We start from the raw sequence: 22,500 nt of genomic DNA, 5'->3' as shown, positions 1-22,500 counted from the left end.
CTTCTGACCAGCTCTACAACTACCCAAAATGAGCTGCTTTGTGGTGTAGTTCATACGTAGATGAACATTTAGAAGTGATTCATATATCTATGGACTAACAATTTTATTTTTACTCTTCATTTTGCTAGGCTGCACTGGCAGAGAGTAGTTTACCATTGCTCAGTAACCCAGGACTGATAAATAACGCATCCAGTGGCTTACTGCAGGCAGTCCATGAAGATCTCAATGGTTCGCTGGATCACATTGACAGTAATGGAAATAGCAGTCCGGGCTGCTCTCCTCAGCCTCACATGTAAGTGCAGTTAGCATCCTTTCAAGAAAAAATGCCTTAGTCTAAGACACAATATTACTCAAAAGTGCTTTGAAACATGGTAAGTGAAACATCTGGAACTATATGCTTGAAACCAAACATTTATATTAAAACATTTAAATAGATAAGTCTTCACTTACTTTGTAGTAAGATTGGTGTAAGCTTTTTTTTGTTTTTTAAAACCTCTTCAACTTGCTTGCAAGCATTGAATGTAACAGGAGGCTGATCTCTGTGGTCATTTTCACAGCCTGGTTTGTAAGGTATAGTCAGAACATTCATGTTGGAATTAGTTGTAATTTTAACTATGAGTCTCTAAACCATTTATGAACTGTAGTGGAGATATTGCCCATTTATATAAACCGTAAAATGCAAAGTTTAACTGTTGCCCATAGTTTACATAGAAGCCAGTAAAGTGTAACTTTTTGCCTGTCGTATAAATCAGTGTAATTACATATTCAAGTTTAATTACTGGTGCGTCTGTATTGGCAAGGTTTATATGTTATATTTTATGCAAGACTACGATTCCTATTAATATTTAGCAGCTAACTATATCATTAATTACTCTAAAATCTTTCCCCTACCATCTTTTTAATGGAGCTGAGAGAGTGGAAGTATTAAAAATTGATGTATTGTGGATTTCAGAAATGTGTCTGAAGCTTTAGAAATGCCTGGCCTTAATCAGTGGTGTCAAACGTGGCAGTTTCTTGTTTACTAAATAGTAAAACATGTATCTTGGAGGTATTGTTTCCCAGGTTATTTATATAATAATTAGCAGTGTGATATGTAAGTAGACTTAGATTTAAGTTTACTGTAGGATGCTTTTTAACTTGTATGTACAATTATGGTCTCTCTTTTTCTGTGTTTCAAATAGCTGATCTGATTTGCCTTTTTTCATTCCATTTTCTCTGTCACATTTTAAATGTTCATTTTAATTTCTAGAGTGGGATATTTAGCAGTAACAGTAACTGAGACCAAACTCCCTTTTTACTTATGCTCTGGTGTGTGGAGAATCCATTTTGATCTGACCTTTTTTAGGGGGAATATTTTAGCAAGTTTTTCTTCTTTTGTTTGGCATGTTAATATGTCTATTATCACATAGAAATGTTTATTGTCATGCATTTAATTGTTTTATTGCACATTTATTCTACTTGCCTTTGAAAATAATACACTGTGAACATTCATGTATTTTATCAGGTTCCAAACCATTACTTTTTCAAAATGGAAAAATTTGTCTTTTGGAAGTGTCTTTAGATGTATTAAATAATACAAAAGAAGTAATAAAACTTGAAGTAGAAAGAACATGAATATATGCTCTTGAGAGTAACACTACTCTAAAACAAGTAAAGTGAGCAATCAGACAAAAGTTTTTATATCCCATGCTTTATGCTATCAACCATGCAGTGGGTAGCTTGAGGCCTTTTACTTTTAGCAGTTCTCCTGAGTATGCTAATGCTCTCTTCCTGTATAAAATGCCAAGACAATAAAACTTTAAAGAGCAAACAAGAGTTAGATCATGTGTGTTAAAAACAGCTACTTTACAGAAAAGAATGACACTTGCTATTAAAGTTGTTTTGTAAGTGTTTGGCAGATCTGTTTACATATCCTGTGTACTGTCTGCCATTCCGCTGGATAAACTGAGATATCTGTGCATATGATTATGTAGATATGGCTACATTTATAGCTGTGTTTATAGCTAAAATACAGCATATTGTAGCAATTCTTGCCTATAAAAAAGGCAAATAACTTGAGTTACACTCTAACTCAAGGTTCAGCCTTCCTCTCTTATTTCTATGATATGTCGTTTGTCAAAACTGGCAGTTTCGGGACTTGCCATGGTGTCCTTTTGAAACTTAAGACTATGTGTTGCTCAGTTCTTGATAGATTGAAGCAACAGAATGCAAATGCACTGAGATACCACTGGAGAAAGAGATTATGCTCATTCATCCCTTGCACCAAATTTAGTGCAAGATTACTGGGCTTCTGTGAGACCATGAACTGTCAACCAAAAGATACAAGCTATGACTAGATACCTGCTCACTTGTGAAATTTTTGCCTTTTCCTTGCCGAGGGAGCCAAGAATATGAAAAAGGGAATGAATGCAATCTGCAAGGAAAAGTCAGGGAAGGGAGAGGCTTCTGGAGGCAGAGGACCAAGGAAGAAGAGAGGTCTGTTCCTTGCCTCCGTGACCACGTTGACTAGGGCCCCTCGATTCTCTGAAAGAGCATTACTTAAGAAAATGAGAAAAGAACATAGGGAAAGCATAACAGAAGTTAAATAAGTAACAAATATGGCAAACAATGAAGAGAAATTTTAAGTTTTACATTACCTACACAGATTACATAATCGGGGGGGGGAGGGGGGATTAAATGAAAAATAGTTAATACACTAGGAAAAAAATACATTTTGCTGCCACAAGCATCCACTTGTAGCTTCCTGAGAAGGTTCACCCAGGAAGTCTGGGTGTTTCTTCCCCAGAGAAGTGTTCTTGGGGAGAACATAATTGCTGCACTGGCCTATAAAGTAGGTGGCTCTGTTAATCTCCAAGTAGATTAAACCTCCATCTCCTGATTCCCAGGGAAGTATACTAGCCACGACACCAGGAATATGCTGAGCAAGTACGTTGCCTGCCATCTTGAAGCTGGCATGCAGCCAGGGGCAATGGAGCATGGTATTAGGGAAAGAGGCAAGAGGTTGTGTGCAATTTAGAGATCAGGGCATGCATTTGGGAAGGGGCAGAGTTTGGATTCTAGACAAGCTTCCAGGGAGAGGCATTTGTTTGGTATTAGAGCATCAGCAGGAAATGCAAGAAGAGTCCCAGTGACCATGTCAAAGCCAAGCATCTCAGTCAGGCATTTGGTTGTTAAAATTGTACTGAATAACGTTTTATCAGACAACTATAGGATAGCGGAACTTTCTCATTTTGGAATGTCCATATTAATTTTTTTAGCATAACTTTACCTTTTTACAAAGGTAATGAAAATTGTGTGTGGGTACAGTAGTCGGTATTTCTGTGCTTTGAGTGTGAGAACATTATCAGAGAAATTGCTTTCTGTTGTTGTAATATCTTAGCTACTCAGTGTCAGAAAGTGGGGAAATTATTCCAGTCTTTGGATTTGAACCTGGTACTTCACATGTGGTTTTCAAAATAGAGTAGCAACAGCAGTTAGAGTCATCAACTTACCCATCTGTAGACAAGTGCATGAATCAGCTTACTTAGAGAATAGTCTCTGTTCATTGACTAGAGAAAGATGGTGGGTATGTAACTTTAAGTAAACATATAACATTTAAATGCTTGTTAAGTGCAGTGAGTCTCAGCCAGCGTATTTAGGCAGTGGCACTTCAAAAGCTTTACAGTTTTTGCTTTGGGTAATGATATATAATCTGCTCCATTTCTTACACTTCTTGAACACTTAAAAATACTGCAGTAAGTTTTAGGCGATCAGTATAACCATGTCCTGGTAGTTGGGATATCTCCTGTATTAATAATTGTGTAAAGCATCTGAAATTTTATGCTGCATGCCTCCCAGTTTCCATTCCCAGTCTGATGAAAGATGGTAATTCCATGATCCGGTATGCAGCATATCACTAGTGGGATCTCAAATCCTAGGTTTACTTTCTGTATTTTAGCAGTATTAAGTCCAAGTTCTGTTTTTGGTCTTCAAATCCAATTCCTGGTAGGTTGACGTGGGCACTAAGTGCTCCCTTGACATAAATGTTCACTGAGAAAATATGTTACTTATTGTGGGCATACATGTTCTGTTCAAAATTCCAATTTCCTCTAATATCAGTTGTCAATGGTCAATGTCAGACAATTATCTTTTCATTTAAATCAATACTTAAGACTCTGTTTCTTCCTTCATTTTTTGAACATGGACTGTGGGTCAAAATTACTGTGGTTTTTAGCTGATAAGCAACAGGTTTCAAAGTGACAAACACAACAGAGGGTATTTTATATACAAAAGTTCATCATTTATGTAGAACTAGGTGCTGCTAATCTTGTGTAACAATTGTGCATGGATTTAGTTAGAAGCTCCACAGTACACACCTTTACGGTATAAATGCAGGCTTCTGAAGTAAAAAAAGAAATCTCAAGCATCCAAACAAGTGCAACTAAAGCTGCATGGTTGTGGGAAACTTTGGAAAAACTTTTGTCGTCCCTGAAGAAATAACATTGGACAAGATGTGGAATGATGCTTAGGGACAATAATGACAGTTCATGCATTAGTGATAACACAACTTCTTTTTAACCTGCATGTCATAGCCAGTATACTGCTGAAGAGTTTTGGAGGGATCAAACTCTTGAAAATACAAGAGAGACAGGAAAAATAATAGCACAAAGTTGATTTAATTATGATCCTGATGTTCATTTAAGAATCTAAATTTATTGCCTCTGAAGGAACTGAAAGTCAGTTCTCACTCTTGGGGATGGAATATGAGGGATGGAAATCAAGTTCAGCTGTTTTTCTGGTGTTTGTCTATGCATTTGTACAGGATTGATCACACTTAAGTGATTACTGCAACTGGCATGGACCAGGGTGTTTTATCACCGGAACACTTAGCGCAACTCTTGTCCACATGTTCATATTTTGGCAAATGTGTAATGCAAAATGCCACTTTACTTCACTGGATACACTTGCGGGGAAAAGCTAAAATTTTAATCTGCAAAGCTGTTCATAGCAGTTGAGGAAACAAAAAGAAATTGGTCATCAGTAAACTCGGAAAATTGTAGACTGAGAAAATGTAGTCTCTCCATAGGAAACAATGGGGTGGTTATGCCATCCTGTTAAAACTCACTGCAGCTCATTGCAGCAGGAGTGGGAGGAGTTAGCAAAGGAGACAGGGAAAGCAAATATCCTCCTGGCGAGGCTTTGTGGAAGGGGGCTGTCGTCACGGTTTTCTCCCTGCTCACACTGTATGAGTGTAGACTGAGGACAATGCAACTAATCTCTTATATTCTCAATTAATTTATGAAAATAATCTACAGCAAATCCAGAATCCTGGAGATGATAGATATCATACTAATTTCTAGAATTTTTATTGTTGATTTCTTTTTGTACAGTGAAAACAAAAAATAATTTTTTTAAGAGTCACTTCTTAAAAAAGTGAATTCATATATCTTCGTCTCGTATATGACTCTGTGTTCAGCTATTGTAATGCTGTACTGTATTTGCAAGACGGGAATTGTTTGAAACCAAATGTAAAAAGGCACACCTGTATCTCATGATCTTTACAGCTGTTTCTAGAAAATGTTGTTAGGTTGTTGTGAGAAATAATAACTTTTGTCCAAATGAACAAGAGTAAGAGTCAATCTGAGATGAATTAGAAAAATGAGCTTATCTAGTGTAGTCCTTCGTCTTCAATGCTGTCTGTGAAAAGGTGAGTTCCAACCATCTGTGGTTTCAGTCACCTTTTCCTTTGTATTCTGCTGTCGTTCCCAACCCTACTCCTTTACCTTTCCCACTCTTGCCCTGACTGGATCATTTCTCTCTGCAGTTCTATCTGCATAATCATCAAACTTGTTATTTTTTTCAAACTTTTTTATCTTTAAATTTTATTCCCAGAGGCAAATATGATTATTCTGCTCTAAGATCATTTACTTTTGAGGTGCTTCAGTTTGAAAGCATTCCATTGTCAGGTCGTTCCCATATCTGATTATTCCAGTCCCCCACTGTTAAGCTTTCACACCACTTACAGTAGGTTACCTATCATTCCAGTTTTAATCCCTTTCATTCCCTTGTTTCTTTAACTTCATAATGTTCCAATCCCCTGTCTTTCCTTCTTTCCTTTTTTTTTTTTTGTTATCATTGCATTGTCCCATTTCATGATCTCTTTGCATTTACCTTGGAGGCTTGTTCTGTTCTAGGAGACTGCTATGATCCAAGTCTCTTGTTCATTGTATAAGACTTGACATAGTGTGTAAGAAAATAAACTCTCGAAACACATCAATTAACAGGGATGTAACAAGCATTATTAAATAGGTGAGAAGCATGTAATTGAGCGGATGAATGTGGTAGCAATTGCAGTATTTCTGGGTACCCTTGTTCATCAAAAATGTTTCACCTAATCACATGATATTTTAATGCCTGTATAATTTAATTTCACACATTTTTATTCATAAATCTAACTTAAGGAAGATAATGGGCAAAGAGACTTTGTGACAACAATTGATTTTTATTTTTATATGAAAAGAGGAATAGCTAGGAAACATAGGATCTTAAAGGTTATAGCTTTTGTCTGAACATATTCCCATTGAAAGAAGCTCTATTGTGAGAATACGCAGTGAAATAATTTTGACTTTGCCTAGCGCTGCAAAGCAGCTGAAAGTGACAGGCAAGTCCAGCAATCCAACACTTTATCATACCATTTTCTTACCATTTTTTTTGCCTTTACTGATTGTATGGATCATGCAACAGTAAACTCTTTTGAGTTGTGACTGTGCCTCCCTACTTTCATACAGAGCTACTCACATGTGGGCACTAATGGAAAAATAAACAATGATGCTTTAATTAATATTTTTCAACCATTCCCATTGACATAACTTTTTACTTGAATATTTTCCTAAATGTTTATATTCTCCTTTTTTTTTTTTAATTTTGCATTACTTTACTTCTCAGTCCGTTCATCCTCTACATGTTGCTTCTGTTCACCAATTTTCATATCTTTCAAGACTGATGTTCCAGTCCTTTATCATCTCCTCTTTAGTTTCTTAAATGTTACATGTCTTACTTTGGATCAGAAGTTACTATTTCTTCTCTACATTATTCCAGCCCCAATTGTTGCACTTCTACAGTACATTCCCAATGGTCTTGACAAAAAGATCACTCCAGAGATATAGCGCCTTCAGCTGAAAAGTGTCAGATCCCCATAGCATGGCTTGTAGAAGTTGGTAGGCTCCTGTGGGGTTTCACAGAATCTTTTTGGAAGCTGTCTTGCTGAAAACTTCATGGTACTGCTGTCATGAATTCTCAATATATGGGCAAGGTATTTATGCTTTTCACGTAACAGGTCTGTCTAAGAAAAGGCAGAATCTTAAATATTGTTACAGATGTTAAAAATGTGTTTGAAGTTGTGCAACTAAATCTCTCTGCGATGTGGTTGTGTAACTCTTAAATTTAGTTCATAGGAGATTCCTGTCTTTGTACAACACAAAAGCTGAGATGATTGTGCCATTTACAGTGTATTTCTAAAACTGCACGTGCAGTTATGAGTTTTATCCACTTTTAATGATTGCATTTGGATTTTGAGTAACTGTAAGATTTTAAGCCAAAATTTTTGAAAGTGGACTCTCTAGATTTTTTTTTGTAAATATGTGTCCAAAATGTGTCTTTACATTTATGTATCTTGTAAAGAGTCAAATAAAAACATACAATTATATCCAATTGGTAATGTTTATACCAGTAGTTTAAATTGATCCGTAAATCCAAGTAAAGATTAATTGAAAAATATAGGACATTATGCTGAGGAAGTGTTACTATTTTACTATTATTTAGTCTTTAGAATGTGTAGAAAACTCTAGGCACTTTACACATTTTAAAAGACTAAAAATTTCAATGCGCTTTTTTTTAAAGAGTTTATAGAAAGACTTCATCTCAGTGTGAACCCCATGTGTAGGTCACATTAAAGTAATCAAATCTCAAGATGACTAAAGACGTGATTATACCTGGTAAAGTCTATATACAAAAGCAGTGTTCTCAGTCTTCTGGCAAAGCAGTTGGGAAAATGTGCTCTTGGCATCTAACAGCAGTCTATGATTTAGAACAGTGCTGGGAATACACATGTGTAGTACAGACCCTGATCTAATCTCTGTTAGGGTTATAACTGCAGGTATTCTGGTGGCTTTCTCCAACTAAACAACAATATTAAATGTATATCTTAAATTAGGCTGAACAAATCCAGTAGTCTTCCTTCTTTACCTTGACTTACCAAGTTCATTTGTTCCACTGTACCCATTAATAGAGGTTTAATGATGTTGCAGAACCTTTGTATGATCATGGCCTCTCACTAACCCTTTTCAAAGACTTCCATAAGCTTCTGATTGAGATGGATAAGGGGAAATGTTTCTTTGATGCAGTATTATGCTGTGATAGTAGTACTCTGGGCAATTAGGGGCTTCCCTCAACTTGATTTTTATTTTTCTTTGTTTCCCCTCCTTTCCTTCATTCCTTGCAAATTTGGCATTATCAGACGTCACAGGTGAAAAATGTTCTCTGAGCTTTTATCTCCTCTTGTTCTAAGAACACAGGAAATAAGAGTCATGTTGTGGGCAACCATGTCATGCAATTCCTCTCCTAAAATTATCATAGTCCATCTCAGATTTGAAAGCCATTGCAGAAGTTCATTCCTTTGATTATAAGCTGCATTCCAATTTCCAGACTAAATATATTCCAATTTAGTTTCACTCATGTATGTTCTAGCTTACTCTTCGTTTTTGTTTCTCAAATGTGTTCTAGAGAGCACACTGTGAACTTTGAATCTTCATTTTGGTAGACCAAACAGGCTCTTTCTGATACAGCAGACTGTCCATTCTCCTCATCTTTCTAGCAGCCATTCCATAAAACTACTCAGTTTGGATTTATTTTCATGTGCAGGTGTTAACAGAGTTTTTGAAGCATTCCAGGTGTAATCATATATAACGCGTTTCTTCTTTCTCCCTGTTCTTATGGGGAAAAACATATTTTAACTAAATTCAGCTAAACTGTTGTGGTTTATTTTTGTAGTATGGTATTAAAGGATGGACTGGGGGCCCTGTTGTGACAAGTGCTGCAAAACAAAAAGGATTTTCCAATCCCTGCCCCAGACTCTTGCAGGTTTTAGGTAGTAATTGAATTGTTTAATTTTTGAAAAGCATCTTCAGATGCAGTTTGAATGGAAGCTGTATATTACTTACATTACTGTCCCCATGTAGAATAGCATCAGGCTTTGTTTAGAGAAGTGTTTGACACAATGCCAGTTGGCATTAGACTGCACTATAGGTACGTTAAACCAAAAGGTAAACCATGACTGGTAGCAGTGAAATACCTTGAGATGAGCACCCATCAAGTAGTGTTCTGTTACTATGCATGCCCTTTTATTCATGGCATCATCAAAGAAACAAGTATGCTTTTGTATCACTCTGGAGTTACTGGAATTACAATTTAAAACATTTTTTTTTTTATTTTGTAGCTAGATATTTACAGATGTAGTAATGAACAATGTATTGTACTGTATATATTTCATTTGGCTGGAATATACTGCCCTGTGAAGCAGAAGTCTGTATTAAGCACAGGCCAAAGCATGCAGTTAAGAGGCAGGATATGTTAACCTAGGCTCTGTGATATATCAGGTATCTCCTAATCGGCTCAGTCTGCAGGCAGACTATATTTGTGTTTTCTTGCAGAGGCCATACAGGTATAACACATTCTTCAGACATGTTGCCCTTCACATCCAAATCTCAAATCTGTAATAGCATGAAAATGGGACCCATGATTAGTATTCACAAATTGTTGTTAATTTGGTGAAATGTTCTGAGAAAAGTTAGAAAAAGTTTGAAGTGTTGCATGTAAGAACAATCATAAATATGAGGTGGTGATGACTGGATATGCGGTCATTCTTAAGACTCTAGAAATTATAGCAGGTCACCAAATGAATGTGCGCTGACAAAGGTATGTGGTTGTGAAAGCATACTTACAGGAATGTTGTACATAAAAGTAAGCTCTGTCCTCCACCCAGTTCTTCTGATTGGCCTTTTCTGAAGACTGAGGAAGGACTAAAAATATTGGGTTTGTTGAGAAGAGAGAAGCTGAGTGGGGAAGTGATGACAGTCTTCAGAACACTGTGCAGAGAAGATGGGAATGAACTTGTCCTTGCCCACTGGGAACAGGACAAGAAATAATTGATTAGTGTTTCAGCAAGAAGAGTTAGGATAGACACCAGAAAAAATAAAACCTTTCTGACTGTAGGATAATTAAGTGCTGATATGTGTACCAGCACAGAGAAACTGTAGAACCGCTGATACTGGAGGCTTCTAAGAGCAAATTAGCTGTGGTCAGAAGTCGTTTAGGTATAAATGATCCTACTTTGGGGTAGGAGAAGGGGATGAAGACACTATATGATCTCTTCAGGTCCCTTCCAGCCCTATTTTCTTCAATTCTTATGATAAATCTGAAAAAAGTAAGGTTTTTTTATGTATGTCATGTCTTACTAGAGACTAGCTGAGATTGTCTAAGTCCATTTACTTTGTAATCTGGAACAGCTGTCATGGCTAAATATCTTTAAGCACTCTTATTTTTAAGATTGAATGAACCTTGGCCTTACAGAAAAATATAAGGTGAGTGTAAGATTCAACTAATGTGAGAAATGTCAGCTAGGGCAGTGCAGACAGTCCTACACAGGTCAGTTTGACCCATTTGTCCCTGCCAAGTGTGATGTGTGGTTCTACTTGTTAAATGCTACCATCAACTATTTGGCAAAAAACATATTGAAGGGCTGGCCATTCTCCAAGCTTATTCTAGCAGGCAAAGCTAGTCATCGCTTCAAGTCCTAGCTCTTAAACATTGAAAAAATAAAATAAAAGATCAGTGCTCCAAGAAACTGTAGCATATGAAATGGAAATATTTTGGTAGCATCGTGCTTTCAAAATTTTGAAACATACCCATCAAGCATACCTATCAATCAACATTTTCAGTGAAGAGTGTTCCAGAAGAAAAAATGTACCACGCCCAGGTGTAAGTGTAATGCTATTTAATCCCTTGCTGCTGCATTAGAACAAAAAGTTTAGGTGCCACAGTGGAAAAATGTCGATTTGCTTATAAAATCTCACAAAAGTATGCTGTGGAAGTGTTAGTAAAAGGATATTATTTTCAGCCTTTTTGTCCCATACTACTGGTCTGATCAGGTAGATGTTTTCCAAGATGGCAGAGTTTTATTGATGTAAAAGTTTTCAACAGAAATAGAAAAACAATTTTATATAGCCTGTATTTATATTAAGATGTATAAAAACCACACATAGTACAGTCCAAATTCTCCCTCAGCTTTTCCTGGATCATTGAATAGCTTTCCAGATTTAGCACAGAGAACATTTGCCCGCTCTAACCTGCAAATAACACTGAGATACTTAGTTGTTGCTGCTAAGTTTCTCTGTAACAGGTACAATTTTTAAAACTTCCCAACCATTAGACACTACAGAGCATGCCAGATCCATAGCCTCTTTTCTTAAACTTTGTTGTTTTCAGGCTTGCTCTTTTTTGATGGTTCTTCAACGAGCCCAAAAACATTCAGACACTCAAATCTCTAGTACTTTGTCATTTTCCTTTGAATTTTTACCTTAAAAACTTTTGTGCTCTTTCTCCCTAATCCTTTTTTGTTTAGCATGTTAACTTTTGACGTTTGAACTAGATGCAGCTGACGCTTTGAAAGACTTGAGAGGCCTGTGCCCTAAGCTAATTCCTAGTCAAGTTTCTACTTTTTTGTGGTTCTATCACAGAGAAAATACATTTATTTAGACACCAAAGGGAGCAAGCCAATGTCAAGGGTGGGAATTTTAGTAAGAGTCACTAGAATCAGAAAATCTATGTTAATGTCGTCATCTTAATCAGAACTTGGTTCCTAAAAATTTTGATCCTGTAAGAAGGGCTAATTGTGCATGAGTTTTAAGCCTCATTTGATATTCAAAGAAAATATATTGTTAATATGTCAGTTTTCCAGAACGATCCTTTCTTTATCTACAGTTCAAAGATTTCATCTGATTTTTTTTTTTTGTGGTATTATTAATATTCATAGCTGATAATATATCAATGCAGAGAGGGTATTCCTATTTATTGTCTTGGCATTTTCTTGCCAAGTTTTAAAAAAAAAAACAAAATAAACAAAAAAAACCCCCCATGAAGACTAGTCAATTTAATTATCAATTTCATAATCCAATAAAAAAAATCTGTATGTTTTTATTACCCATTTTTAATCAAAGATATCTTTTTTTGGTTAAAGGGAAATGACATTGTCATGTGGGTATCAACAAATCTGTCAATTTATTCTCTAGAAATTTCTCTGTACAAAGCTCATTTCTTTGTACAGAGCTACAAGAAAGAGGAGGACATATTTGGTTGTCGGAGGGGTTTATTATTTTCAACATTTATTCAACTGAGACTCATTACTATAAAGCTGAAATTCTTCAAAAACTTGTTTTGCATGCTTTCCTTTTCATTCTGATTTGCCACCAATGTCCTTTTTCAAACTTTGCTTAGAATAGAAACTGCAAGTTTTAGCTGTCCCTAATTTAAAGTGAACCAGTTTGTATTTTGATGTGCTTAGGCAGGGCCAAACTGATAGGGCAAGAAGCACCAAATACTATCTCCAGCCATTTCAGGGAGAAATGCATTGGTGTATTTTGTTGCTAAGCAGTACAAAGTCATCCCTGAGTTGGGAAGTGCCTATGGTATGGAAAGGAAAAAGAGGAGGTTTGCTTCTAATCTCAATGAATAAATGGCTGGCTGGTTTCTGTGGTGTGAGGGTCAATATCTGCTAAAACATTTTCCTGTAGAGTAATGGCAGGTGGCATCTCAGAATTATTGAATACTTATATATTTTAATCCTATTTAAAATATTTAATAAATTAAAAAAACACAGCTCCAAGGATGTAGACTGTACCGCTTCCTTGGCAACGGCCCCATCGCTGTCTGACTGTTCTCATGAGGAAAGAGTTTTCTTTATACCTAGTCTGAATCTCTCATTTTAACTTATGCCCACTGTCTCTCAGTCTACCACCACAGTGAAGAGCCTGGCCTCATATTCTTGCTAATCTCCCTGTAGGTACCAAGGGTCAGGTCCCCCCAAAGCCTCCTTTATTGATGTCCTCCAGGACATCAATAAAGATGTTAAACAGGACAGGTCCCAGCATATTCTTCTCCAGGCTGATCAAGCTCAGCTCCCTCAGCCTCTCCTCACAGGGCAATTGCTTCTGCTTCCGATCATCTTGGTGGACTTTTGCTGAACTCAATCCAGTTTACTGCTGGTTTTTTTCATATTTGAGGTGCCAAAACTGAACACAGTATTCCAGGTGTGGTCTAACGAGTGCTGGGAAGGGGAGGATAATAATTTTCCTCAGTCTCTTGGTGCTCTGCTGTACTTAGTACAGCCTAGGACACTGCTGACCTCAGCTGCCTGGGCACCCTGCTGGCTCATGCTCAGCTTGCTCTCTGCCAGTAACCCCAGGGCCTTCTCAGCATAGCAGCTCCCCAGCCAGGCCATGCTAGCGTGCATCATTGCAAGGGGATCTTCCTTCCTCAGTGCAGGGCATGGCATTTCATAAAGTTCCTCTTGGCCCAGTTCTTCAGCCCACACAGGTCTTCTGAATGGCTGTCCTACCCTTACACATATCAACTGTTCCCCCTAATTTGATGTCATCTGCAAACCTGGTGAGAAAGAGGTCCATCCTCCAGGACTTCAATAAAGATGTTAAACAGGACAGGTCCCAGCATATTCTTATGTCCCAGGAGAAATCGGAGAATACTCAAGTATTGCAAATTGAAGACCAGAGTAAAAGGCAAGAAAAAATATTAATTGGATGTGAAGATCTACCATGAACAGGGCAGAGATATATGTATATACCTGTGTGCACATGTATCTCTAATATCAGAGGGGAGGGGAACAGCAGGAAGATACTCATTGTTATCTGAAAATTTGAACTAAGTGAACGCATGGTGCTATTTTAAAGAGAAGAATATGCCACAAGCAATATAGGGTGTCTGAAAAGGAGGTACAAAGGATTAAGAAGGCAGTTTAATGCCAAAAATCCCAAAAGAAAAGAACAGGTGATTTTATCTGTATCTTTTGGATTTTAGGGGAATATAGATAGCAGAAAATATTGAGACATTACACTTTTATTAACAGAAAAAAAAAACCCAAACCTTTTTAAAAAATCACTTAGAAACTTATTGGTTAACAGAGCATTCCCAATTAGTCCTGTCACAACTCAGAAAATATTTTCTTGCTTGTATTTGCACAAATAAAAAGGTTCCACATTTTGACACTAGCAATTTTGCTAATGTTGTAGATTACGAAGACTGTACAAATTTTGAAAGATCTAATAAAAAGATTTCAGATCTGGGAGAACTCCTTATTTGGAAAAAAAAGATTTTAATGAACTAAAATTGAGAAATGGGGCTGTAAGCAGTCACAAGAAATATCAGATGGAGATTAGGAGTGATTAGGAGTGACTGAAGGCAGAATAAAAAATGAGGGAAAGCGAAAGACATGAAGACAAATGGTTTCCTGGGATGAAATCCAGATCTCATTTAAGTCAATGGCAAAATTCCCCTTTACTTCATTAGGGCCAAGATTTCACTTGTGAAGTTTATTCACAGCAGAAGATGTAAGTGAAATATGCAATGCATCTGACAGAACGCTTGGGGAGAAGGGGGAATAACTAAAGGTGATACACAGTGAACCATGTATTTTTCTACTAGAGAAATGAGGTGGAATAACGAGTATATATAAGACCAGTAATTTTACTTTCCCTACAAGGCTTTTAAGAGTAATACAACAGTAAACAAGAAGATCTGATGGATGTATTTTAATTTGTAAATTCCTGTGAGAAACTTCAAAAATCTAACTCATACTTAAATTAGATATAAAGATTTGCTAGTAATAAAACTAGTTAGATCAAGGAAGAACAAAAGATTATTTCACAACACGGACGTAGGTTGACAGAATTCTGTAAGATCCCACACTTGATTTCTATTTCGAATATAATTATGAATACCCCAGAAGAAGATATAAACAGACGTAACAACACAATATATTTAGATTAGTCATATGTGAAGTTAACTGTGAAAAAAATAACAAAGCTGACAATCCACGGCAGATCAATTTGCTGTTGACAAATAAAAGAAAGAAAATAAACTACCCATATACATCTATCTACTGTAATCACTGGGGAAATATATGTTAATATATTTCCTTCAATGGCGCCTCTGCTTAAGAAGTCAAAAACCAGTGTGTTAGACTAATTAGGAGAGAATAATGACAGTGACAATAATATAAAACATGTTTATGTATTTATAGTAGGCCCTCGCTTCAACTAGTATGTTCAATGTACCTGACTACCTTTTAGCTATTACTCACTCAGCTCAAAAACAATATAGCAGAATCCAGAAAAGAACAACAGAAGTGACCTATGGCATGGTAAACATAGCTGTAGGAGGAAACATTAAAAATTATAGGAGTACTTTGAATTGATTTAATTTAGCTGCCACTGAAGTCAACACAAGAGGAGTAGCGGCTTGGAGATATAAGTAAAAGTGACATACTAGAAAGATGGAAATAAGGAAAATATAGGAAAAAAGCAAATGTTCAGACTTCACCTTACCCATACTTAAGGGTCACCCAATTTAATATGGCATATTTATGATCATTTTATCACTACAGTTATCCGACTACCAATTTATTCTAATGATAAAAAGGCACAGAGCTACTGCTAAAGAAAAGTTTTTTAAATCCTCAGTAAGTTACTGAGGTAACTGTAGTTATCTAGTAACTACCAAAAGACCCAACTGGGTAAAACCCTGAGCAACCTGGTCTGACCTCGTAGCTGTGCCTTCTTTGGGCAGGAGGTTGACCTAGAGATCTCCTGAGGTCCCTTTGACCTGAATTATCCTGTGATCCTAGAGTATGTTTCCATAAAGCCAAAACAATGAGAGAGTGAGCAGAAGCAACCAAGCTCAAGGAGAAAGATGCTCTGGGTTTTGTTTTACAGATACCAGCAAAGTCATATCAGGTGCTCACTGAAGGGATGGATCTTACAAATAGCAACAACTTAGTTTACATCTTTTTAAGGTGTCACAAAAGAAAAGCTGTGTTTGCAAGACCAGTTTTGTGCAGTTGTTAATGGGGTTGATGTTATGTTGATGGGGTTTATTGTGATTTATTTGTTTTTTTAACCAGAGGGACTCATCTACCTTTTATCTTAAAATAATTGAAGGGAAGGCATGAAGAACACTAGCTTCTTTTAGTGACTGATAAAATAATATCAACACCTGTTATAAATAGGAAAGCAGGTTTCTAGTCTTGGAGGTTGTAAAAGCAATAATAGACTTACACAAACTCATTCTTACTTGCTCCTACACCATACTTGATGCGCCAGAGGCACTTTGTGACCATTGATCATTAATTCCATCTTACGCCATCTCCTGTAGTGATGAACTAAAGAAGACAAACTTTAGTGGCCTAATTAATTATTCCACTGCACTCTTATCTCCTGTCAGAGTCCGCAGCAGCACCTGCCACCTAGGGCTGTTGCCTCTGCTTTCCATCACCAAGTCAGTGCAACTCCCAGCTCCACCACGGTAGACTTGAAATCCTTAGTGATGGATAAGATGATAGATATGGAAAAAAGTATATTTTGAAGGTATTTTTTGTGCTTCAGTGTTGCATTTGAGAGAAGAAAAGGTTGCTACTTCCCTTTTTTTCTCAGCATGGCTCTTGGAGGGCCCAGGGTGGAAGGGTGTAATTTGAAAGTGGCAGGTTGACAAAGCACATCCGGAAACACCCCCATTGAGGAGCAGTGCTTCTATAGGCATCACATTTCCAGTCTTCTTCCACCAGGATGTTGTAGCTTCACTCCCTCTTTAGTGAAATGAGGTGGCACACCCTCAGCTGCCTGACAAGGATATGTGACAACAGGACCTTCCTCCCTTTCTTGCTTGAAGCTAGAGATTTGCATATAGGCATTATTTTATCTAGAAATAATAGCACTTCTTCAGCGTTTCAGTATATGCGATAAATACATAGGGGAAGTGATTCCTGATGTTCAAGGAAAAATAATAATGGATTCTGTGACAGTTGTAGCATTACTGAATTTGTACTTAATTACTCATCTAATACGCTTTCTTCCCTTTCTCAATATTTGGATTAGTATCTCCCTAAATGGCTGTACGTATTCACATCAATAAACAGTTCACTTCTACTTAAGAAAAATAATAAACTTTTTATAATAGCGTGAAATTGTAAAGAGACAAAGTAATAGAATTAGATATATTGAAAATACTGTAGGATTTGAGGATTTGTCTCCATTTGCCTACCAACGCATAAATATAAAAATTCTAGATCTGAAACAGTGGATTGGAAAGGAGAGCTTTTTTTAAACTGCTAAAGATTATCCTACAGACCTACAGCTGTACTGGTAAGATGAGATACAACTCTTCCTGAGGAAATACTAGTCCAGATCTACTACGAAAAAAAAAAGGAAAAAAAAACCCCACAAACAAACAGGTGAATGACTACATTTCTAATACATTTTACCAAATAATATTTGGTGAAAAATATTTTTGTAGAAACGTCTAACTAAAGTCACAGCTTTAAAATAGTAGGTCAGACAGAAAGAAAAGTTGTAAATAATATGTGTTTCAACAGGTTAAACTAGGAAAATATTTTATATAATGTTAGATGTTAACACAGAAAAGTCTTTAGAAAACCAAGATGCTTCAGATAAAAATAAAGATTAAAAATGTTCTTCAAATACTAAAATGTAGAAATATACAGAGAATTAGTTTGGCCACAGTATTCTTTGTGCTTTAGTAGCTTACCTTGTTGACTTGGACACAAAAATTTTCAGAATTCCACAGTTTGAAGAATTCTGTAGCTGTGGATCTTTTTAATATCTTCTCCCAAAGTATACACGGAACACTTTGTGTAGCTGAATCAAAATTGCACTTGTAGTTCAGGATGCCTACAGCATGAAAGAATTGAGGGCAGTCTTTCATAAGTAAAAATGTAAATAAAAATTGCAGGTGTCTAACGTAAAAAGTTATACTGGAAATGTGCAGTTCTATAAAAGCTATTGTGTAACACAAATATAACGTGTTCTGTTTCGTTCTTTTCATATACTGAAGCATAGTCAATGTAATGGAAGAAAAGATAGTGGAGAAATAGTACAGTTGGAAAAATATCTGCAGACTAACCAATTGGTTTTGAAGACGTAATGTTTGTGGGCTTAAGGCTGTCTACAGAATTGCAAGGAAGAATGTGTCAAACTGTACATCATTGGGTTTGGGAAATGGTTAAAGTTGTTTAGGAGTTACCTTTTTTTTTGTTTGTTTGTTTACCTTTAAAAAATCTTTATTACTTTAACAGGCAAACAAAATCTTAAAAGAAATAATCAACATAGGTTGTCATACCACATATGGCTTAGAAATTGTTCAGTCCCAAAGATTCCCTTGGGAAAACTTTCTTCAGCTGTGCTCCAGAAAATTCGTCATCTTTATATACTTCTACATGAGGTCACTAGGAAAGCTAGTGAGTCAATAGTATCAAAATTAAAGTCTCATAGAAAATAAGCCTGGGAGGGACTTCAAGACATGATCTAATTTATTGTCCTTTGTGCCATTGAAGACCAAAGGAAGAAACTCCTTAGTGTTACCAGGTGCCTAAGTCACCATAGCAATACAAATACTTTCAGCTGCAACCCAGCAAAAAAAATGACCTTTTCATGATTTTAGACTGATTATTGCAACCCCTATGTGGAATAAAAATGCACTGAAAGATCTTAAAAAATTACATGACTTGCTGCAGACCATACGCTTGACTACAAAGCTCCCAGTAAGCACATTGACCTAGGCAGCTTTTCTCTCTCAACATCTATCACCTCTTCAATACAAAGCCAAGAGCAAAGTCTTTTCAGTGCCAGTCATTACATTGACGTAGCTGTCTGAGAGACTGCATCTCTCTCGATCATGATGTCCCACAGCACTTTCCCTTAAATGATTTTAGCAGAACATTAAAGATTTTGGGTGGATATGGGCAACAATGTTTAGAGGACCCAGACCTAAACTGTGGAATTTGTTCTGCTGGGGATCCTGGAGGTTGCGGCACTTCCCCAGCGGCTTTCAGAATTAAACACCAAACCTCTTGCTTTTTTTTTTTTTCTTTTTCACATATACAAATGAGAAATGAACTCATTCTTTTTTTCCTTCCATAGAATTGGATGAAAGAAATACAGGGAAACTTAAATTGTTGAATCTCTGTTTTGGAAGAAGGGAAATGCTCAGGGTCTCTGTGGTAACTCAGTGCTGATGGTTATAAAAGGCATTGTCTGACTGTATTTTTTCCAAAGAAAAGTTGTATTTTCTATTCAAAGCCTGTAATGAGCACTATTTCTACTAACCAAATCCAAACCTTGTTTATTGTAATTATTTATATTTTGTTGTCCTGTGTTCTCACTGCTGTTTTGCTGGATTCGGTATCCCCTTACATTAAAGCTGATGTGACGTGAAACCTCTGTAGAAAACATGCTATCCATAATTGATAATATTGTATGAAGGATCTTTTCTCCTTGTTGACAGTGGCTCAACTCAATTTAATTAAGAAATCATGTACTTGGTTATAGGATCTGGTTGTTTTCTTGTCAGCAACAGCATACGTTCAAATGTTTAAAAGTTGAATGTAACACTTGTTTTGTTGCTGTTGCCTAGATTTTAGCAGGATTTTCGTAGCTATTATACTAAACAAGTTTTCCCAAGGCAGGATCAGGCTAATCTTGTGCAAAACTCAAAAGACAAGTTCACCTTGTATCAGACAAGTTATTGTAGGCTTTGGGAATTGGGCTTCATCTCTAAATATTTGGAAGTTACTTTATACATTCCTTCTAGTATGTATTTATCCTTCAGCTGCCTGTCCTGTTATCTTTCTTTTTCCTTTAAAGCTTCAAAGCTCTTCTACAGCCTACAGTCTTCATGAGGCCTCTGTAAGTGTCCAGCAACTGTTACCTGTCTCCTGCCACCTGGTAGTTGTTCCAGTTAAATGTTACAAATGATGATGTCTTTAAGGATGTAGTATACGTGAGAACATGAAGAACGTGAAGTTGTAGTTTGCCAGTTGCAGGAGTGAGAGAAAAGTCTCCATGTGAAGCTGTAAAGCATGTGGAAGAGTGAATGTTTGAAGCAGCCGCAGAGACAGAGGGACTTCATGTTCTGTGATCTATGAGCAAGGAAGAAGTAATGTATTGAGATGAGCAGGCAGCCCTGCAAGTTACTAGAATCTTTCTTTTATATTACAAAGGTCTCTCACAGAGAGTTTTGTTTTGAAAGTGCTGGGGTACAAGGAAAATTTTCTTTTGTAACAGTAGATCCACCAACTGTAAAGAAGGTGATCCATGGAAATGAGTATGTTCATTTGTTTATATCGTTACCAAAAAGTTCTCTGAGATAATTTAGCATTGCCATATTTTATTTTGGCTGCTGCTGCAGGCATCTTCTCACCTCCTGTTTGTTACACTGCATTGTTAGTCCTCAGCTCAGGTAGAGGTGTAGTTTGCCAGCACTTGTTCAATAGGAGACAGCCATTTTGATGAGGACATTTGGACATGATGTAGTAATAATACTTGCTAAGAGATGACTTCATCATCCCTTTATTCTACCAAAGAGTTAGCAGTAACTGAACTCACTTCTCACAGATGTGTGTCTAACCTCTTCATAAAGGCCCCCAAGGATGGGGACTCCAAGGCTCCCCAAGCAACCTGATCCAGTGCTTCACTGTCTGTACTAATTTTTAACTCCAGCATCTGACCTGTTGCTCTTTCTATAACCTAAGACATCCTTCTTTCAGCCTTTCTTCATATAACAGTTTCTTCTAAACCTCTACCTGGATTTTCTCAAGTTGCCACATATTTGAAATCTCATCATCTTCACCAGTGTGCTTGCATTACCTCCCATTTTGTTGAGATCTGTGAAGTTAATAACCATGCTCTCTATTCTATCTTCTGTGTCATTAATAAAAAATACTGACTAGTTCTGAACCCAGGATTGGTCCATCAAGGAACCATACTAATCTTTGTTAAAATACAGATTCCAACTATGTAGTAGATGAGTAAATTCTGATCAGAAGTGAGAAATCACTAAGCTATGTCCTGGTGTTAGGATTTATTTGAATAGCATGGTTATTAATAAAAAGACATAGCATATATAAATACTTCTTCAGAATTTATGTTTAAATACTCAGCACTTCACATGGCAATTTGTCCTTAGTACACTGCTCCCATTGTGTAACAAAATGGTAGTGTAGAATTTTGTAAATAAATACACTTAAATATATATCTATCTGTTGAAACACACACACATACATATTTTTGTATTAGTTACATACAAATACCCATCTCAATATTTTGCTTTCTATGTACAATAAACATCTTGGAATATATCATACTATACTGAAAGTCTTCAAGATAAGAATGTATTGAGCAATTTAAAAGATGGGTGTTCAAATCTTGTTTTGCTTATGGAAAAGAAAAAAAGGGTTTTGGTTTTCATATGTATTTTGTGTAGTTGTTTCCTCCTCAGAACGTACATAAAATACTATAAATGTAATATCCTTTACATCTCTAACCAGCATGCCTCAACTTTGCCTTTCAACCTTTGATTTCGAAAAACAAACTCTAGAGTTGAGAGAAATGTTAGTTTCAAGAGCCTATGTGTTATTCCTTGTGCTTACACTTCCAGAAAGAGGTGTTTGTATGACAGTGTTTTCTATGAGCTGTACTCTTAAGCTGCTGGCAGAAAAGCCTGTGAAGTTGCTATTTATATGGACAATTGAACTGCTTGGTTTTGGTCTTGATTTACTGTTGACCTGGAAGAAAGTATAGTTGACAAATATGAAAGTTTTCTATCCTGATTAGTCTTCTAAGCTATTAATTCTTCCTCAGATTAGTCATTAATCTTTGAACTGTCCTTGCAATAAAAAGGTCCTCAATACTAAAAAATTACAGCACAAGAGGAAATAGTATCTTAGTGTGTAGTGCATTTTTAATGGATATTTCTTGTTATCCTCCCTGTTTGTACAGTGGCTGCACTCCAACCACAGAAATGTAATAAAAACAACCTGGACACCACCCTTAAAGGAACTGAACTCTTTTGGTATAAAATAAAAGTTCTGTAGTCAGAACTTTTTAAGCATGGAAAGGAAAGCATAGCAAGGAATCATAGAATGGTTTGGGCTGGAAGGGGCATTTAAAGATCATCTAGTCCAACCCCCCTGCCGTGGCCAGGTATATCCTTCATTAGATCAGGTTGCTGAAAGCCCCACCCAACCTGAGTTCAAACACTTCCAATGATGGGGCATCCACAACTTCTCTGGGCAACCTGTTCCAGTGTCTCACCACTCTCATTGTAGAAGATTTCTTCCTTACGTCCAATCTAAACCTACCCTCCTCAAGTTTAAAAATGTTGCCC

At 36.6% G+C, this 22,500-nt stretch overlaps 1 protein-coding gene across 1 annotated transcript in view; it reads left to right on the top strand.

Moving 5' to 3' along the window:
* The window catches only part of FOXP2 (forkhead box P2), a 300,347-nt gene that overhangs the window by 271,610 nt on the left and 6,237 nt on the right, over positions 1-22,500 (top strand). Inside the window, exon 17 of the mRNA XM_075491561.1 lies at positions 129-292. Coding sequence (XP_075347676.1) covers positions 129-292 — 164 coding nt within the window. The remainder of the gene's footprint in view (positions 1-128; positions 293-22,500) is intronic.

This window comes from Mycteria americana, chromosome 1 (genome assembly GCF_035582795.1).
Source record: "Mycteria americana isolate JAX WOST 10 ecotype Jacksonville Zoo and Gardens chromosome 1, USCA_MyAme_1.0, whole genome shotgun sequence".
Classification (NCBI taxonomy): domain Eukaryota; kingdom Metazoa; phylum Chordata; class Aves; order Ciconiiformes; family Ciconiidae; genus Mycteria; species Mycteria americana.
This window is presented reverse-complemented; position numbering and strand designations above follow the sequence as displayed.